At 40.5% G+C, this 17,226-nt stretch overlaps 1 protein-coding gene across 2 annotated transcripts in view; it reads right to left on the bottom strand.

The window, feature by feature from the left end:
• Positions 1-17,226, bottom strand: part of GNAO1 (G protein subunit alpha o1) — a 199,594-nt gene that overhangs the window by 32,376 nt on the left and 149,992 nt on the right. Inside the window, exons 5-7 of one of the 2 annotated variants that reach the window (XM_063313156.1) lie at positions 12,991-13,119; positions 8,332-8,461; positions 133-286 (exon numbers count right to left, since the gene is read on the bottom strand). In XM_063313156.1, coding sequence (XP_063169226.1) covers positions 133-286; positions 8,332-8,461; positions 12,991-13,119 — 413 coding nt within the window. The remainder of the gene's footprint in view (positions 1-132; positions 287-8,331; positions 8,462-12,990; positions 13,120-17,226) is intronic. The other variant, XM_063313157.1, reaches the window with a different exon arrangement.

The raw sequence follows: 17,226 nt of genomic DNA, 5'->3' as shown, positions 1-17,226 counted from the left end.
TAGAACATCTGGTCTATTTGTGGATCATAGTTTGGGAATTTTTGCCTTAACAAAGGTTAAAAGTTCCCAGGCCCAAAATGCTCTTCCTGCATATATTTCCTTGTAAAAAATGAAAGGACATGCTTTATTTACCTGTGTAATCTGGGAAGCAGATAATTAATGGGGATTTCTTAATCTTCTCTTCAAAGATGTCCTTCTTATTGAGGAACAGGATAATGGAGGTATCTGTGAACCATTTATTGTTACAGATACTATCAAACAGCTTCAGTGATTCATGCATGCGGTTCTGTAACATAAAGGAGATAATGTGTCAGGCCAGGATGGTTACACTGCCATCTTCAACATGTAGGGAAGCATCTAAAGAAAGGAAAAATTCAAAAGGAAGCAGACAACATTGGGTGCAGTACAGCCCATATCAACATACAGGAAAATGTGTACATATACGACAGCTGGGTTTGCACAACATACTTAAAGACCTTGCACAGAAGATGCTAAGTCTGATTAGTTTTAACCTGGGTCAGTTTATTTTGTGGCTTAGCCTGTTGAATTAACCAAATGTGTTTGATTAGGGTATCCTTCAATTCATTGTGCAAACCCAGGAAGTGGGTCTATTCAGTGACCAAGTTAAGTGTGTTGCATGAACATAGCCAAAGAGATGAGGTTTGTATAGTTGTGAACTTCAGTTGGCAGCACTGAAGTGTTGTGTTTTTCTTTCTGTTTTAATAGAGCTGAATATTGTGAATAACACTTAAAAATATAAACAGGGTTCCATCTCAGATAAATCACCATGCACATGCATTTCACAGGCTGAGTGGAGGAACTGTTACTGCCCTTACAGGCTGCAACTTTAAGCTGAAGTGCAGGTCATGCAGGTTGGTTAGAATAAATCTGTAAAATGTTGGCCATATCATCATTGATTGTGTGGGACAGTATTTGGTTGTAGACATTAACCAAGGATGGCTGGATGACATCCTTGAATTAATCCAGAGTTGAAAGCAGTCCAAGAGGAAGTCTCTTCAGGGCAATAATCTTGCTGTGAATTTTGGCCTTTTGTTATTTCAATTAACATTTGTTACTTTGTTGGTTTAATGTTGACATCCTTCAGTTTACGGTTTTAGTGTAATTCCTTTTTGGAAGGTGGTCTGCTCAAAAGCATAGCACAAAGCAAAAAAGAAGAAGAAAGAACAAAAGAGGGAAAGGGAAGGACAAAGAAGTGGGGACAGACGATACCTAAGAATAATGTTAATATTTATCAGCTGATTACTTCGCCAATGCTTAGTTCATGCCTCAGGCAGAAAGATTAGATCTGATTGTAATTTTTGTTTTTCCAATAACGCCACAAGTTCAAATGCAAGAATGAGGGGAAGGTGGTTTTAGTCTGGAATGCATGCACAAAACAACAATACGTGGATGAGCGAATAAAGTGATTAAGAGATTAAAAAAAAGAATCAAAGAATTAGTTAAGTAGCGACAAGGTACTTGGCATACGGTGGTAAGTATATACAAGTTCACAGCAAAATCAGCCTGTTGGTGACCTGTCCTTCAGCTGCTTTCAACTCCTTGGTTTTTCCCAGTTCAAGAGAAGCTTCATACCTGCCAAATTTGGAGGGTGTCTCAAAATCTCATTATTTTTGCCTTTGTTCTGTTAGATAAGATCAGTCGGCCCAGGAAAAGTGATGGTGAAGAAGCCTGTTGGAGTTTGGAGCGAGAGGCTGAAGGTGGAAATGGAATAGCAGAAAGTAGCAGCCGTAACGGAGGTTGAAGCCAACCCAAAGAGTCATAGGGGTTATCAAGAAGCAAAGCAGATATTAGACCAGAGAGCCTTCTGGGTTTTGTCCTGGGTGGCACCTCGTCGAGTGCCGTAGTTCCTGCTGAATGTGGCTGGTACAAATTGTAATTAACCAAATGAAGAGGACAGACACGAAAAGAGAGAACTTTTCAGGTGATTGGGAGATCTGCTGAAGCTTTCAGGAGGCAGCTGGAATGCGCCAAGCCCTCTCCCATCTGCAAAAAATCAACCACAGCTTCTCAATGCAGCCATCAAAGGACTTTTTTCAAATTAAGCTCCAGAGAGTATGAGATGCCTTGGAAGTGTACTAGAGGCCCATTAATGTGTGAAGGACCAGAAGTGGTAGTGAAGATGAGAGAACTGTGGGCCATTTTCCCCTACAATAGAAAGCAGTGGGGAAATTCACTGTCTGTTCAAAGGCTCAATGTCTGTTCAAAAGACTCAATGGTGAGATCCAGAACACTTGGCTAGTGTGAAGGAAGCATGTGCTGTGCAACATGCCCCAGAATCTTCAGTTGAATTCAGGAATGAGAGAAAGAGGTTCTGGAGGTACAATGTTAAAAAAACCACTATGCAAAGTTATTCATCTCCTCCTCTGCCTTTTTATAGCCACAATTACAGTGGAGGAGAAGGGAACCAATGAATTCTTCATCTACAGCCACAGTTCAAGATTCTTTTGAGAGCTCCAGGATGACGCCCATTTAGATACTCCTATTTCCTGTTGATGGATCATTCTTAGCTTGTCCCACAGTCTGGGCAAATTGATCCACCATTAATCAGCAAATGCCGATTCTTCCACAGCCTGAATCCAACTCAGTTTAACTTCTGCAAAACATTCTCATAGGACTAAAATAGCTTAACCTTGTTTGCTTTTGACTACCCCACTTGGTGCCTTCAGATGGACAGAGCCACAGGGCATGGGGGAGGCAGCAAGGGAAGTCATGCACATCATGACACCAACACACAAACTGCACAACTCACATCGTTTTCACACTTGCATCATCACCCATTTGATGTTGTTGTGAATTCTACCAGATGCCTATGTCTAAAATTCCAGCATCCACCTAAGGTGCAGTATTATAGACACACAACATTGTAAGAAAGTAACATTTGCAAATACATTTGGAAGACATCAGGTGAGAGAATGTTGGTATTGTATATGTGAATAATTCAAAAATAGATTGAGATGTTTGTGTCCTGTAGAAGCACTGGAAATTAAGGTTTCCCATGGCTGTAATGACTAACAGCTTCCAAATCTGCAGAAGAATCGGACACAACTGGATTAAAAAAAAAATCTAATCATGCAACATACTGGAACACAGAGACTCCAGGAGAGGCAAGGCAGGGAGAGTTAGAACTCGTCTTAATAGGAGTGTTCTCTTAAGCATGAAACAACAATATACTATTTCCTAGCATTTCCCTGTCTGAAGAGACAGCCCCTGGCATGAGGATATGCCCAAATCGCCCACAACCGCAAGCTTCCAATAGTGACATCATATAATCAATGAGGGACCCGTCTTGCCCTGTTACTGGGGCTATGTCTTTAAGTTACTGAGAGAGAGGGAAGAGCAACCTTGCCTACTTCCATTTCCATCTCCCTGGTGTAGCCGTTGGTCTCACCAACATATTAGCTGTGAGGAAACCCACATCAGCCCCAAGATGTAGATCGGACCAAGAAATCCTGAAACCATTTTTGTTAAGATTGATTAGTAACAGAATCTTGCAAGTCTCAATATGGCTTTAGGGTTTACCTCCTCCCTCTCTTGTACTATGTGCATTAGGGGGGTGTCTGTCTGAGATGTTTTCACATTCCTCCTCTGTAGTTTGGACTTAAGCAACGTTTTCCTTCTTGTTGCTTTGTTAACAGATCTTCCCTCTCTCTGTCAAGGTAACCCTCTTTACTCTCTACAACCCAACTCTAAAGAAGATAGGTTCCCACTTCTTTTTAAAGGAACAGAATCCTGGTTGTCCTACACAAGTGGTATATCTCCATCATATCTATCTATCTATCTATCATCCATCTATCATCTATCTATCATCTATCTATCCATCTATTACCATCTATCTATCATCTATCTATCTATCTATCTATCTATCTATCTATCTATCTATCTATCATCTATCATCTATCACCATCTATCTACTGTATATCTCTCTATCTCTCTATCTATCTATATATCACCATCTATCATCTGTCTGTCTGTCTGTCTGTCTGTCTATATATCATCTCTATCATCTCCAGCCAATTGATTTAATGCACCACTAACATTTGGAGTCAGTTGCTTTTCTAGGAAAAAGAAGACAGTGGAATTTCTAACTCCAAGATGTCATTTTCCCATGGATGAGCTATTTGATCCAGTCTTTTGCATGAACCGGATGACTGATTAGAGTTATTCAGCTGTCTCTGGATATTTTCTATGGCTTGTCACTTTGGGATCTGGGGTATTAGAACTCTCCAATTACATTCATACACAGTGTACCATAATGTACCAAGCTTCCTCTGAGTCAAGTTTGACTCCAGGGGGCTTCGAGGTCATGTCCGTGTAGTTTTCTTTGGTCAACAGTATGGAAATATTTGCCAAAAAGTCAAGGGACTTTTTTTTTAAACGTCCCAGTCTATTCTACAGCCCTGGGATTCCCTGGTTGTCTCCCACCCAAGAATCAAGAAGCAATCGGGTCCAGCCCTGCTGAGTTTCTGATCCCATAAATATACTTGTCACCTAAACAAAAATTCTGTTTGTCTCTGACCCCATCCAGGGAGGCTAATATTTTGAAGTGGGCAAAAGTTTCAGAAAACTCAACATCATCAAAAACAAGACATGCCCTCATGCCTTGATATCATTATACTCTATCTTCTTAAATTACAAAGCTAGCAGTAAAACAATTGCAAGCAATTGTTCATCAGCACCCCGCCCCAAGCGCAACAAGATTATTTTTTAACTAACAAATGGAAGTTTAGTCAGCCTTTTTGGATCTCATGCAAACTTCAGAGTGGTACCCAAGGAAGTTTACTGTAAAAGATACACCTTAATCGCCTTTTCAGAAGTGAAATGAAGCAGAGCTACATATTTCCTCTGAAGAAGAAATATGTAGCTCTTCTGTGAATCTTTTATTCCACTCTTGCATTGGAGACACCAATTCCCTAACTATTGCGCGGACATCATTCTTCCCAGATGACCGTTTCACTAAAATATTATAGTGTAGAGACAGTTCAGTCAACATGCTAACCAGGCCAGTTAAAAACACCGCAGCTTTATCTGCACAATACATTATGCTTGGTTATTTTTCAGCTTGGTTAATTTTTTTGGAGGCTCAGCTTACTGAGTTTATATTCATTCATTCATTCATTCATTCATTCATTCATTCATTCATTCATTCATTCATTCTAGACCTTTGGCAACTCACTTCAAAAAGTAGGAACAATTAAAAAAAATCATATGATAAGTGCCCAGAAAGACTCTAAATAATAAAACATTTGACAGGGGCTCAACCACCACTCTGCCCCAAGGCCTGGGAGCATAGCTATGTTTTCCATGACTTTTTAAACATCATCAGGATGGAAGCTAGATGGATCTCTGGGGGTTGCAGTTATAAAGCTGTGGAGCTCTATAAAAGGAGCTCTCACTCCAGTGATGGTTCAAATACAGTTACCTTTCAAACACTTCATGAAGTGGATCAGCCATGATCCACCTAGGTTGAGTTAGCTGGTTCAATGCATTGTGCACATGCAGAAAGAAAGTTAATTCAATAACTAAGTTAAGCTTCTTCTATGGACTCTACCCTTTAGTAATTGAAAGGGAAAAAATAAGTAACAATATGGAGTCAAGATGTTCTGCAGAAGGTTGTACAAGCACCTGGGATAATGCAGTAGTGCAACACAAGTTCACAGAAGTGCAACTTAATCTTTTCCCCAGCTGAGCACCAAGTGATTTTTCCTTTGCTGCAAGCATCTGTAAGGCCGGTCACTTGCCTCTTGATCTAATCCATTTAATTCTAAGATCCAAAGACTAAATTATTCATCCTTTTAGACCATTGACCAAGCCTGGTGTGCCCTGTTCGGTTCTCCCACAGCTTAGAAACAGGCAGCCAAACCTTGAAACCACTTCAGTTAGAAGCAAAGTGGGCTGTTGACATTTAAAACCCATCCACCTCAAGGAACACCCAAGATTCACTCGTTGGGTAAGTATTTGTTTCTACTTGCAGTATCAAACCCACAAAGCCTACAGTCACATGGCAGAGATTTATGATACAAGGATGCACAGGTTGAAGCCTGGGAGAAAAATCACAAAAATTAATAACTTTTCTCTCTCTGTTCTGTTCTGTTCGTTTGTTGTTTGTTTTCAAGTTTCCGTCCGCTTTTTATCATTTTAAACTTGTGAAATTTCACATCAAGATAACAAAATTCTTATGTATATGAAAGAAGAACCACTGGGCTGAAAAGTTGTAGTCCCAATACTTCTGGGAGATACCCCCCATGGAAAATGTTGGACTTGCCAATGTGCACATTCCTTGAATGGGTGGTTAAATACATTGGTAATTTGCCAGCCCAAAACGAGACCCTTATTCAGGAGAAAAGTGAAAATGTAAAACAAGCAATGATTTGGAAATTCACAGCCAAGTACACGCTTAGGAATTGGGACTGAGAAGGAAGAGGCAATGGATTCATAAGAGCTTAGCAAATAAGAATTTTCTAGCCTCACTCTCCCCCACCCCAAATTCTACCACTTTTCCAGCCTGAAATGATAAAAAAGGAAGAAAGGAAGAATCAGAAAGGCTAGACTTTCACCATTTCAAAAATTCTTTACAATCCTCTGTACATTTATTTATAGAATCAACATAATCCATAACTTGATCCCCTCCATTCAGACCGGAATAATTTTAGTCAGTCTTGCAACTCCTGCAAGAGAACCAGCTGTTACAAAGAAACTGCCTTCTCTTTCTGCTAAATCTGGGTGTTTCCAGACAAAGCTTTGATGGCCCAACCGCCTTGTTCCAAATGCTGCATTTCACAGGGGTTAAATATTTTATAAATCAAATAAATAAAATATTGAGGGGTTCAGTTGATGACATCCTTCATTTGTAACCCACTTTTCTGTTGTTCTCTCCCCCTGCCCAAATCCATTAAGGGGGGAAAGAGGGAATCATTGTTCAACATCTTTTTCTTGTTATTAACCACAGCCTTCTGCTCAGAAGCACTCTCTCTACAACTTGGGATGAATGGAAGTTCAAACTCCTTTTATTTTGGTGAACAGATTGCCATGTCAGATCTGAAATCTCAGGTGTAGTATGAATGGCAAAGGCTTCCTTGCACTTATATGTCTCCTCTACCATTCCTGTCTTGCACTCCCACTCCCCCACCCACCCCTGCGAAATTCCAGTGTTAGCGCTGGAACATGTTAGTGTTGTTACTGTTAGTGTTTGAATCAAGAGTGACTGAGGAGACCCTCTTTTGGAAGCCCCAATAGGAACATCTCTTAGTTATTGTATAAGCTGTTTTTGCTTCCTTTGGGGTGTGGATGGGCATCCTGGGCTGAGGCCCAGCCTTTTACGCAAAGCTGACATTTGATGAAAGAACTAATCTTTTTGTCTGACCATTCTGTCTCTTTCAATCCCACCCCACCCTTTTCCAGGCCTATGAAAACTATGCAGGAATTTATCCACATAATTGGTGGCAAGATCAAGATGAGTTTCTGTAAAGAATTACAAATATGGCTGTGGGAGAGAGCATCTGGGGATGTTAGATGTTGGTATCTCCACATGTTCATGCCATTATAATGCATGCCATTGTGCATCTCTGTGTTGTTTTTAATACTGTTTTTTAAAAAATATATAAACCATTCTGAGCCATTGGGAGTAGAGACCCATAGAAATGTTAGTTAATAAATGACTGGGACATTATTGTCTACTATGCTTGAACCATCTCCTCAACATAGGTCCACTTTCACACTTTTCATTAGCGCTAGAGTTTAGAAACCTGGTCTTGACTTTTCATGTATGCTCACAATGGAGAAGAAAGCAATTTGATGACACTGACACAACCTTTCTCTTCAACAATGGCATCCGTTCATATTCAGTTTGTTGCAAATATTTTCTTTTCTACCTGCCCTGTTCCTCGATTTCCTTTCTGTCAGCACCTTGGACAGCAGCCTACCTTTCAGGTCCTTCTCTCCTCCCCTCCCTCCCATTCCTAGCAGAGTAGGAATCAAAAAATAAAATCTTTAGGGTTTTTTTTCTTTTTAAACGACTGTTGTTCATCAGGGACACCTGGTCAGATACAACCAATGAGAAAGGAGAGATGTGTAGACAAATCCTTGACCAATTAGGGTGTGCAAGAAGTGGTTACCTGGGACTAAGACCATCCTCTGCTGGATGGAGAGGCTTAAATCCATTGCGTCAAAGGAAGACTTGTGAGCAATAAAGCGTATCGTTAGATCCTTTGGGCTTAAGAAAGGAACCCTGATTGCGTGGTGGCTATGGACAAAATACAAACAATAGAAAAGCCGTGGCATCTCAGGGATTCTTTTAGCCAGGAAAATACTCACCGTGGTTTCGTCTTCATGAAGTACCTGGTCATACCCACTCAGTGCGACGCAGAAAATGATTGCTGTGACATCCTCAAAACAGTGGATCCACTTCTTGCGCTCCGATCTCTGACCCCCAACATCAAACAGCCTTAAGGAGAAACAATGAAAACTCTTCATCATGATTGCCTAGCACAGAAGAGGATAAATGTCTTCAGGCGAAGGCCACACTGAATGACCGGTCAAGCACAGCACTCCGAAAAGGAGGCAGGAAGGACAAGATATGAATAAAACACAGAGCAAAACTAACGTTCACAGAATTAATATGCTTATGCCCCATTTAAGTCATTTCCCCTTCTGTTGTTCTTGCCATCTTTTATCTTTTTTTTTCCTTTTATTGGTTTTATCGTAATTTCTTTGTTTTGATTATTGCAGGCCACCCAGATTTGTTGGGAGTCAGGCAGCATAAAAGTTTAATAAATTGTTGTTGTTGCCACATTAAAAATGGAAAGGCCATTTTGGGAGGGGGGCAAACCAAAGACTTCATGATTGTATTTGGATTTCAAGTTACACAGCTCTACTTTAGGTCCAAAGGGGTAACTCCGTAGGCTATGGCCATTTGGGACTTGCATTTCTTGAGACATGTTCACAAAACATATAGGGAATAGTTGTTCAAACAAGAGGAGGATTTCAATGTTTTTTGCAACATGGTATCAGGCAGAGAGAGAGCTTGGTGTAGTGGTTCAAGCTGCTGGACGAGGACGGAGGAGAACTGACCCAAAGCCAGCTGGGAAACTTCCTCAGCTGTAGATTGAGAAGTCCCGAAACATCTCAGAGGATGTTACTGGCAAATGATTTCTGAAAATGTTCCTCCAAAACTGCAAGGACTCATCCATAAATCACCATAGTATATCAGGCTACAAAACAATAGTAAACCTAAAGAAATTTCCTGAATCCTAGTTTTATCTTTCATAGAAATGAATAATGGAAAATTAAGCATGGAATACAAAGGGAAACACTGTGGGGTGAAACCCCGATGACATATATTAGGATCAAAGTTTGTTGTTGTTTATTCGTTCAGTCGCTTCTGACTCTCTGTGACTTCATGGACCAGCCCACGCCAGAGCTTCCTGTCGGTCGTCAACACCCCCAGCTCCCCCAGGGACGAGTCCATCACCTCTAGAATATCATCTATCCATCCTGCCCTTGGTCGGCCCCTCTTCCTTTTGCCCTCCACTCTCCCTAGCATCAGCATCTTCTCCAGGGTGTCCTGTCTTCTCATTGTGTGGCCAAAGTATTTCAGTTTTGCCTTTAATATCATTCCCTCAAGTGAGCAGTCTGGCTTTATTTCCTGGAGGATGGACTGGTTGGATCTTCTGGCAGTCCAAGGCACTCTCAGAATTTTCCTCCAACACCACAGTTCAAAAGCATCGATCTTCCTTCTCTCAGCCTTCCTTATGGTCCAGCTCCCGCAGCCATATGTTACTACGGGGAACACCATTGCTTTAACTATGTGGACCTTTGTTATCAGTGTGATGTCTCTGCTCTTAACTATTTTATCGAGATTTGTCATTGCTCTTCTCCCAAGGATTAAGTGTCCTCTGATTTCCTGACTGCAGTCAGCATCTGCAGTAATCTTCGCACCTAGAAACACAAAGTCTTTCACTGCTTCTACATTTTCTCCCTCTATTTGCCATTTATCAATCAAGCTGGTTGCCATAATCTTGGTTTTTTTGAGGTTTAGCTGCAAGCCAGCTTTTGCACTTTCTTCTTTCAACTTCATCATAAGGCTCCTCAGTTCCTCTTCGCTTTCAGCCATCAAAGTGGTATCATCTGCATATCTGAGATTGTTAATGTTTCTTCCAGCGATTTTAACTCCAGCCTTGGATTCCTCAAGCCCAGCATGTTGCATGATGTTTTCTGCGTACAAGTTGAATAGGTAGGGTGAGAGGATACAGCCCTGCCGTACTCCTTTCCCTATCTTAAACCAGTCCATTGTTCTGTGGTCTGTTCTTACTGTTGCTACTTGGTCGTTATACAGATTCTTCAGGAGGCAGACAAGATGACTTGGTATCCCCATACCACTAAGAACTTGCCACAATTTGTTATGGTCCACACAGTCAAAGGCTTTAGAATAGTCAATAAAACAGACATAGATGTTTTTCTGAAACTCCCTGGCTTTTTCCATTACCCAGCGGATATTGGCAATTCGGTCCCTAGTTCCTCAGCCTTTTCTAAACCCAGCTTGCACATCTGGCAATTCTCGCTCCATGAATTGCTGAAGTCTACCTTGCAGGATCTTGAGCATTACCTTACTGGCATGTGAAATGAGTGCCACTGTTTGATAGTTTGAACATTCTTTAGTGTTTCCCTTTTTTGGTATGGGGATATAAGTTGATTTTTTCCAATCTGATGGCCATTCTTGTGTTTTCCAAATTTGCTGGCATATAGCATGCATTACCTTGACAGCAGCATCTTGCAAGATTTTGAACAGTTTAGCTGGGATGCCGTCATCTCCTGCTGCCTTGTTATTAGCAATGCTTCTTAAGGCCCATTCAACCTCACTCTTCAGGATGTCTGGCTCTAGCTCACTGACCACACTGTCAAAGCTATCCCTGATATTGTTATCCTTCCTATACAGGTCTTTTGTATATTCTTGCCACCTTTTCTTGATCTCTTCTTCTTCTGTTAGGTCCTTGCCATCTTTGTTTTTGATCATACCCATTTTTGCCTGGAATTTACCTCCGATGTTGCTAATTTTCTGGAAGAGGTCTCTTGTCCTTCCTATTCTATTGTCTTCTTCCACTTCTGTGCATTGCTTGTTTAAAAATAATTCCTTATCTCTTCTGGCTAACCTCTGGAATTTTGCATTTAATTGGGCATAACTCCCCCTATCACTGTTGCCTTTTGCTTTCCTTCTTTCTTGGGCTACTTCTAGTGTCTCAGCAGACAGCCATTTTGCCTTCTTGGTTAGGATCAAAGTAGACAGTGCCATTTTTAAAGTTCATCCTGGGATTCCTCCTTGCCACCCCTATTTCTAGTTAGTCCAGTTCAGAAATCTGTGCAATGAAGTCAGATTAACTTTGTGCTGAAAATTACCTTGGAAATGGTTATTGGCACAAGAAATGAATTAAAAGACCACATTTGGTTTGACCCAGATGCTGTCTGAGACGGAGATGGAAGCTGAGGTCTCCAGTCAGTGTTTATCCAATGGCATGGCCTAATGAAATCCTTCTGGGTTAAAGAGAAATTGAAGAACCAAAGTAAAGAACAATCAAGAGCACCCATCTCAGCACCCTGGTTCTCAAGTATCAAGCTAGTGTGTGTTGATTATTCCTGGAGAAAACGTGCTTTGGTTTGGGTGAGAATGGGGCACTTAAGGTGACATCTGTAATGGAAGGTAAAAGTGAAATTTCTTTCTAGCCTAGCTTAACTCTTGGTGAATTTATGGATACATCCACAAGATTTTCTTAGCAACAAAGTACAAGTGGTTGCTACTGACTTGTTCCATGATTTTTTTTTTGAACTTCCCAGTCTATCCTATAGTCCTGGAGTTCCCTGGCTCTAGCTATGGCATTTCAAAGTGATGGAGAAGAGACAAAGAAGCCAACTTCATTGCCTTCTTCCAGGACAGTGGCGTGAATCTAAATTAGAGACTCCTGACTATCATTGCTAATTTGTGCCACCAGGTGTTGGGAACTGGTTGTGCAATGGAGTCCATACAGGAGTTCTGTTGAGTGGGGATTGTTTTTAGACCCACACGTGGATTTTGTTAATTTAATTTGTATTGTTTTTATATATTTTTATTTGTTTGATTGTAGTTTTCTTCGCATTTTCTTCAATTGTTGTAAGCTGCCCAGAATCATGCAGTTGAGATCGGTTGCTATATAAATTGATTGATTGATTGATTGATTGATTGATTGAATGAATGAATGAATGCAGTTAAAGTACAGTAGCAGCCTCTACCCAGAATTGCTGAAAATGGAAGATTTCAGGAAATGCACAGAAAAAGGCAGAGAGCGCCTTTAAAATAGAAATATGTGTTTGTTTGTTTGATTGTTTGTTTTAAATCCTCTGGTTCTATCCTCTTTGCACCATGACTCCATCCACTCCAGGTTTTATTTCACCTCCAATATGAAGTTTGGGAATGACTTTTTGTGGAGTTGTGTAGATAATTTCCAGGGTTGGGCAAAGCTTTGGATTCATCAGAAGGATGCTTCATTGGAGCATGGGGAGGGGAGGGGAGGGGAGGGGGTGAAGGGAAGGGAAGGGAAAGAAGAGAGGGAAGAAGGGAAGGGGGAAGGGGTGAAGGGAAGAAAAGTGAAGGGAAGGGGGAAGGGAAGGGAAGGGAAGGGAAGGGAAAGAAGAGAGGGAAGAAGGGAAGAAGGGAAGGGGGGAAGGGAAGAGAAGGGAAGGGAGGAAGGGAAGGGAAGGAAGAGAGAGAAGACGGGAAGGAGAGAGGAGACGAGGGGAGGACATTCTCTGGGTTTAAATGAGTGGTGGTGATGAGCAACTGAACCAGCCTGTGGCAAGCTCCACTTACCATGGGAGCCGTTTTCTGGGACTGCAAACAAAACAGTTTCCGAGCCTGCCCACTGTTAAATGAAAAGGACTAGAGAACACCAGCTTATTATCTGCCCAGTCAGGGTGATTCTTTCATCCTGCCTGCATCCTTCTCACCTGAAATGGAGGTTTTTGAACGTGAAATGGGTTTCTACAATGCCGGTTGTTTTGACCCTGGTTCGAAGGATGTCTTGCTCTGTGGGCTGGTAATCAGCAGCTCCAATTCGATCTAAGCTGTCTAGATAGCTGGAAAACAAAAATAGTAAGGGAGGGGATCGGGATAAAATCTGATTTTTATCGCTAGCAATGCTGAAGGAAAACAGAACAAAACACATTTAAATACCAAAATCAAGCAACTTATGAAGAATTATTATTTATGTTTTAGGTCCTTGGCTTCCAAAAGAGAGCACCTTCATGAACCACCCCAATGTGTCTTTCTTAAACTGAAAGCTGAATGGGGCAGAGACTTGTTTTCTCAGTCTCCACAATCAACCACGTGCAGGAATGCTGAGGCAGAGAGTCTGTGATATCTTACAATAATATCTCATATTATTTACGTTATAGTAGTGAATTCATTGGCAAACCAGTGTCTACTGACAAGTATAAAATGTAATATTTTTTCCTTCTTAGTCTGTAGTTTTATTTTTTTATGTTTCTTTTCTTTTTTGTAAGATTAAAGATTGTTTTGTTAAAAATAAAGATATTAAATTAAAATTTTAAAAAATGTACAGTTTTGTTGCTTCAGATATGTGGGCGCTTCTTGGAATGCCCAAGGAGGAATTCAGTATTATTCTCCTCAAGCAGTACAAGAAGGGTTGTTGATGGGAAGCTGCAGAGACAGCCCTGCATCCTTGTGAATGGCATGGGACTTTTTTTAAATTAAAAAAAAAAAGCCAGGGGAAAAAAAGACTAAAATCTATGGCTTCCCCATAACATTAATTTAAACAGCAATCTCTTCCTGAAAAATCCAAATAAATCTCTCCTACCAGCCCATAAACTTTTGAAAGGGGATTATTTTGCCCCTAAGGCTTCAAAAAAGCCTCCAGAAAGCCAGAACATGTTTGTATTTTCAGCACAGCTCTCCTTTAGCAGAAGACAAGTAAACTCTAAGGCTGGGCATGCTTTGCCAACAACAAATACCTAATTCAATTTTCAGCATCTGCAAGATGGGCTAGCAAAAATCCTTTTTGACAGTTTAGAAAGTCACTGGCAGTCTGAATTAGCGATATAGAGCTGGTTATACTCATGAATCAGGTTCAAGTCTTGCACTTAGCCATAATGGTTTGGTTGGATTGGGCTCAGCATGTTGTGTGAACCCAGAAAATTGTTCCTATGGAAGGAGTTGTGTTCTCAGTATGTCAACTTGCCTCTATTAATTTAACCACAATGCTTGAAGAGAATGGGATGACTTTAGGGACATTTTCTTCCAATTTGATGCCAGCAAGTGCAGAGAGATAACTAGTACTGTAGAATGCCTCCCTCCTGCCCCCCAAATAGAGATCAAGGTAGCCCTGATAGTCTTCAGAAGGGGGTTAAAAACTCTGTTTTTCTGGAGAACATTCCACTATGTTTACTTACTGCAACATCTTTTACTTTTTATTCTTCTGTTAGATATTGTTAATTATATGGTTTGCGTTTTCTTTTAATCATACCATGGATATTTTATTTATTTTGGATATCTTGTGAACTGCTGAGAGACCTGAGATCATGATGGGATATACTTTAAACAAAGAAAAAAGTAATAAAAGATTCCTCCATAAAAGCCCCACAGCGCCTATTCTGAAGTTAAACAGCCTGCAATGATTGTCAAGCTCCTGGATTGAACTCAACCGATAGAAGATTTTGGAGAAGTACCTTGACTTTTAAAAATTCCCCAGCTTTGGGAAAGGCTGCCGAGAAAGCATTGTATAACCAGCTCTTATGCGCTGAACAAGTATTTGAATGGTCAAACTGAATGCATCTCAACATGAAATCTACTTATCCATCTGATCCCCTCGTCTTGATGACCCAACTGGATTCAAATACTAGGTGGGTCAAAGGCCAGCCATTCCTTGGTTCTATTAAAGCTGTCCTAGCTTTTCTATGTTTATTCTTTTGCAACATTATTCATTTCTGAGAAATGGACATCATCAGCCAAAATCAAGTACAAGGTCCGCATTGAACAAGCAGTTCAATATTGCAATTTGGGGCCAAGCCTTTCTTGAATGGACTTGCATCAGGGCAAAAGTGTTGACAAAACCAGGGTGGCAGCCATGAGTTAATCAAAGCCCTCCACCCCCTTTATGGGCATCATACATGTGACATGCCAAGGGTGTGGCTTCAATCACATAGCCACAGACTTTTTAACACCCCCCAGGACACTAGTGCAACAGGCTAGCATGTATGAAAATAATGCAATAATTGATCTTTTTTCTGATTCCTTGCCAACATAACTATTCCATATTCTCTTATTTGAAAGACACCTTATTGAAGGCTGCAAACTCAAGTATTCTACCTTAGAACAAGTCCTCAGAAATCAATGGGACTTTCTGTACAGGGGATAGATATGGGATAGCTTTGTGATATTTCTCTATTGAAGTCCAAATCTTTTTTGGACTCCAAATATTATCTATTCTCAGGTGAGATTGATGTCAACTTGAATAAAAAGTAAATCCATTTACTGAATGCCTCATAATTTCCCAAACATCTATACAGTCCATTAAATTCTGGGATTTCTTAAAAATCCCAGTTCATTTTAAAAACTCTTCAAAAATGAATAAAATCAACAATGTCTTTACTAAGACAATGTTTCAGATTTGGGGGGAAAAAATATCCAGTATTGATAGATGGCATCTCCCTGCCATCATTTTGGAGATGGAGAAGCAATATGGATTAACTCAACTAAAATGATTGACAAATCACACTTTTGATAGGATAAATGATTTTTGTAGCAATACTGGGCTGCATAATAACGACAAGATGAAACAGAGGATAGGGTGCTTGTACTTGGCTGTTCTGGCACGAGCTCAAAATTCAAAATTCAGTTAATATTAAGATGAAACCAGAATTATTTCTGTTGGGTTTTATGGACACTGAATTGGAAAATAAATATGGGAAAATAATATTGTATATGGTAACTGCAGCAAGATTATTGTATGCACAAAGATGGAAGAATAATGAAATACCCACAGTAGAAGATTGGATTATAAAATTGACAGAGCTTGTGGAAATGGCAAAGCTAACAAGTTTGGTCAGAGAAAAAATGATAAAGACTTTTTTAAAAGACTGGAAGCCTTATATGGACTTTTTGTTGAAAGAAGAAAAGACGATTGATGAATTCAGGGATTTAAAAGGGTGAAAGAGCAAGTGGAAAGAATAAGATGGCAATTTATTTATTTATTTATTTATAAATTTATTCACCGCCCATCTCCCCCTCATGGGGGGATCCAATTACTCAATAGAAAAAAGGGCAGAAGTCATAATTCTATGTTTTCTTTCTTTTTTCTTTCTTTCTTTCTTTTTCTATATTCTTCTTTTCTTATTCTTTAAATACTTTTATTGTATTGAAAAATTCTAATTAAAAATATTAAAGTGATGGGCAAATCACACCTCTGATAGGATAAATGACTTTTATAGCAATACTGGACTGCATAATACAGTAACGATGAGATGAAACCAAGTACAGAGTACTTGGACTTGGTTGTTCTGCCACCAGCTCAATACTGTTCTTGGTAAGGAGGAAGTCAGAAACTCTGAAATTCACTGACGTATTACATTTGAGAACTTAATATTGAATTGATAGGCACAACCAAAAGGAATAATGCAAGAATTTACATGCTATTATAGCAAATTGAGATAGGGGATCCTCCTATCGGTTTAAATCAGTTTGAAGCCTTGTGTGGCGCAGAGTGGTAGGAGGCAGTATTGCAACCAAAACTCTCCCCATGACCTGAGTTTGATCCCAGCGGAAGTTGGATTCTCGGGTAGCTGACCCAGGTCGACTCAGCCTTCCATCCTTCTGAGGTCAGTAAAATGAGCACCCAGCTTGCTGGGGAAGGGGACGACAGGGGAAGGCAACGGCAAACCACCCCGCTCTATAGTCTGCCAAGAAAATGTTGTGAAAGCAGCGTCCCCCCAAAGGGTCAGACATGACTCGGTGCTTGCCCAGGGGACCTTTCACCTATAAGTTTAAAGGACACCTGGGATACTGATTTAGGCAGCCCAATAGTTGAATCAAAATGGCAATCGCTGGGAAATCAGGAGGCCTATCCACGAACTGCTAGTGGAAGACGTTACTTTGCTGGCACTTATCCCCAGCTAGATTAGCACATATACGGTGCAATCGTTCTTCAAAAGGTCGGACGGCTGTGCACC

Source organism: Candoia aspera, chromosome 11 (genome assembly GCF_035149785.1).
Source record: "Candoia aspera isolate rCanAsp1 chromosome 11, rCanAsp1.hap2, whole genome shotgun sequence".
NCBI lineage: Eukaryota > Metazoa > Chordata > Lepidosauria > Squamata > Boidae > Candoia > Candoia aspera.
Note: the sequence above shows the minus strand (reverse complement) of the source record. Positions and strands in the feature narration are given on the sequence as shown.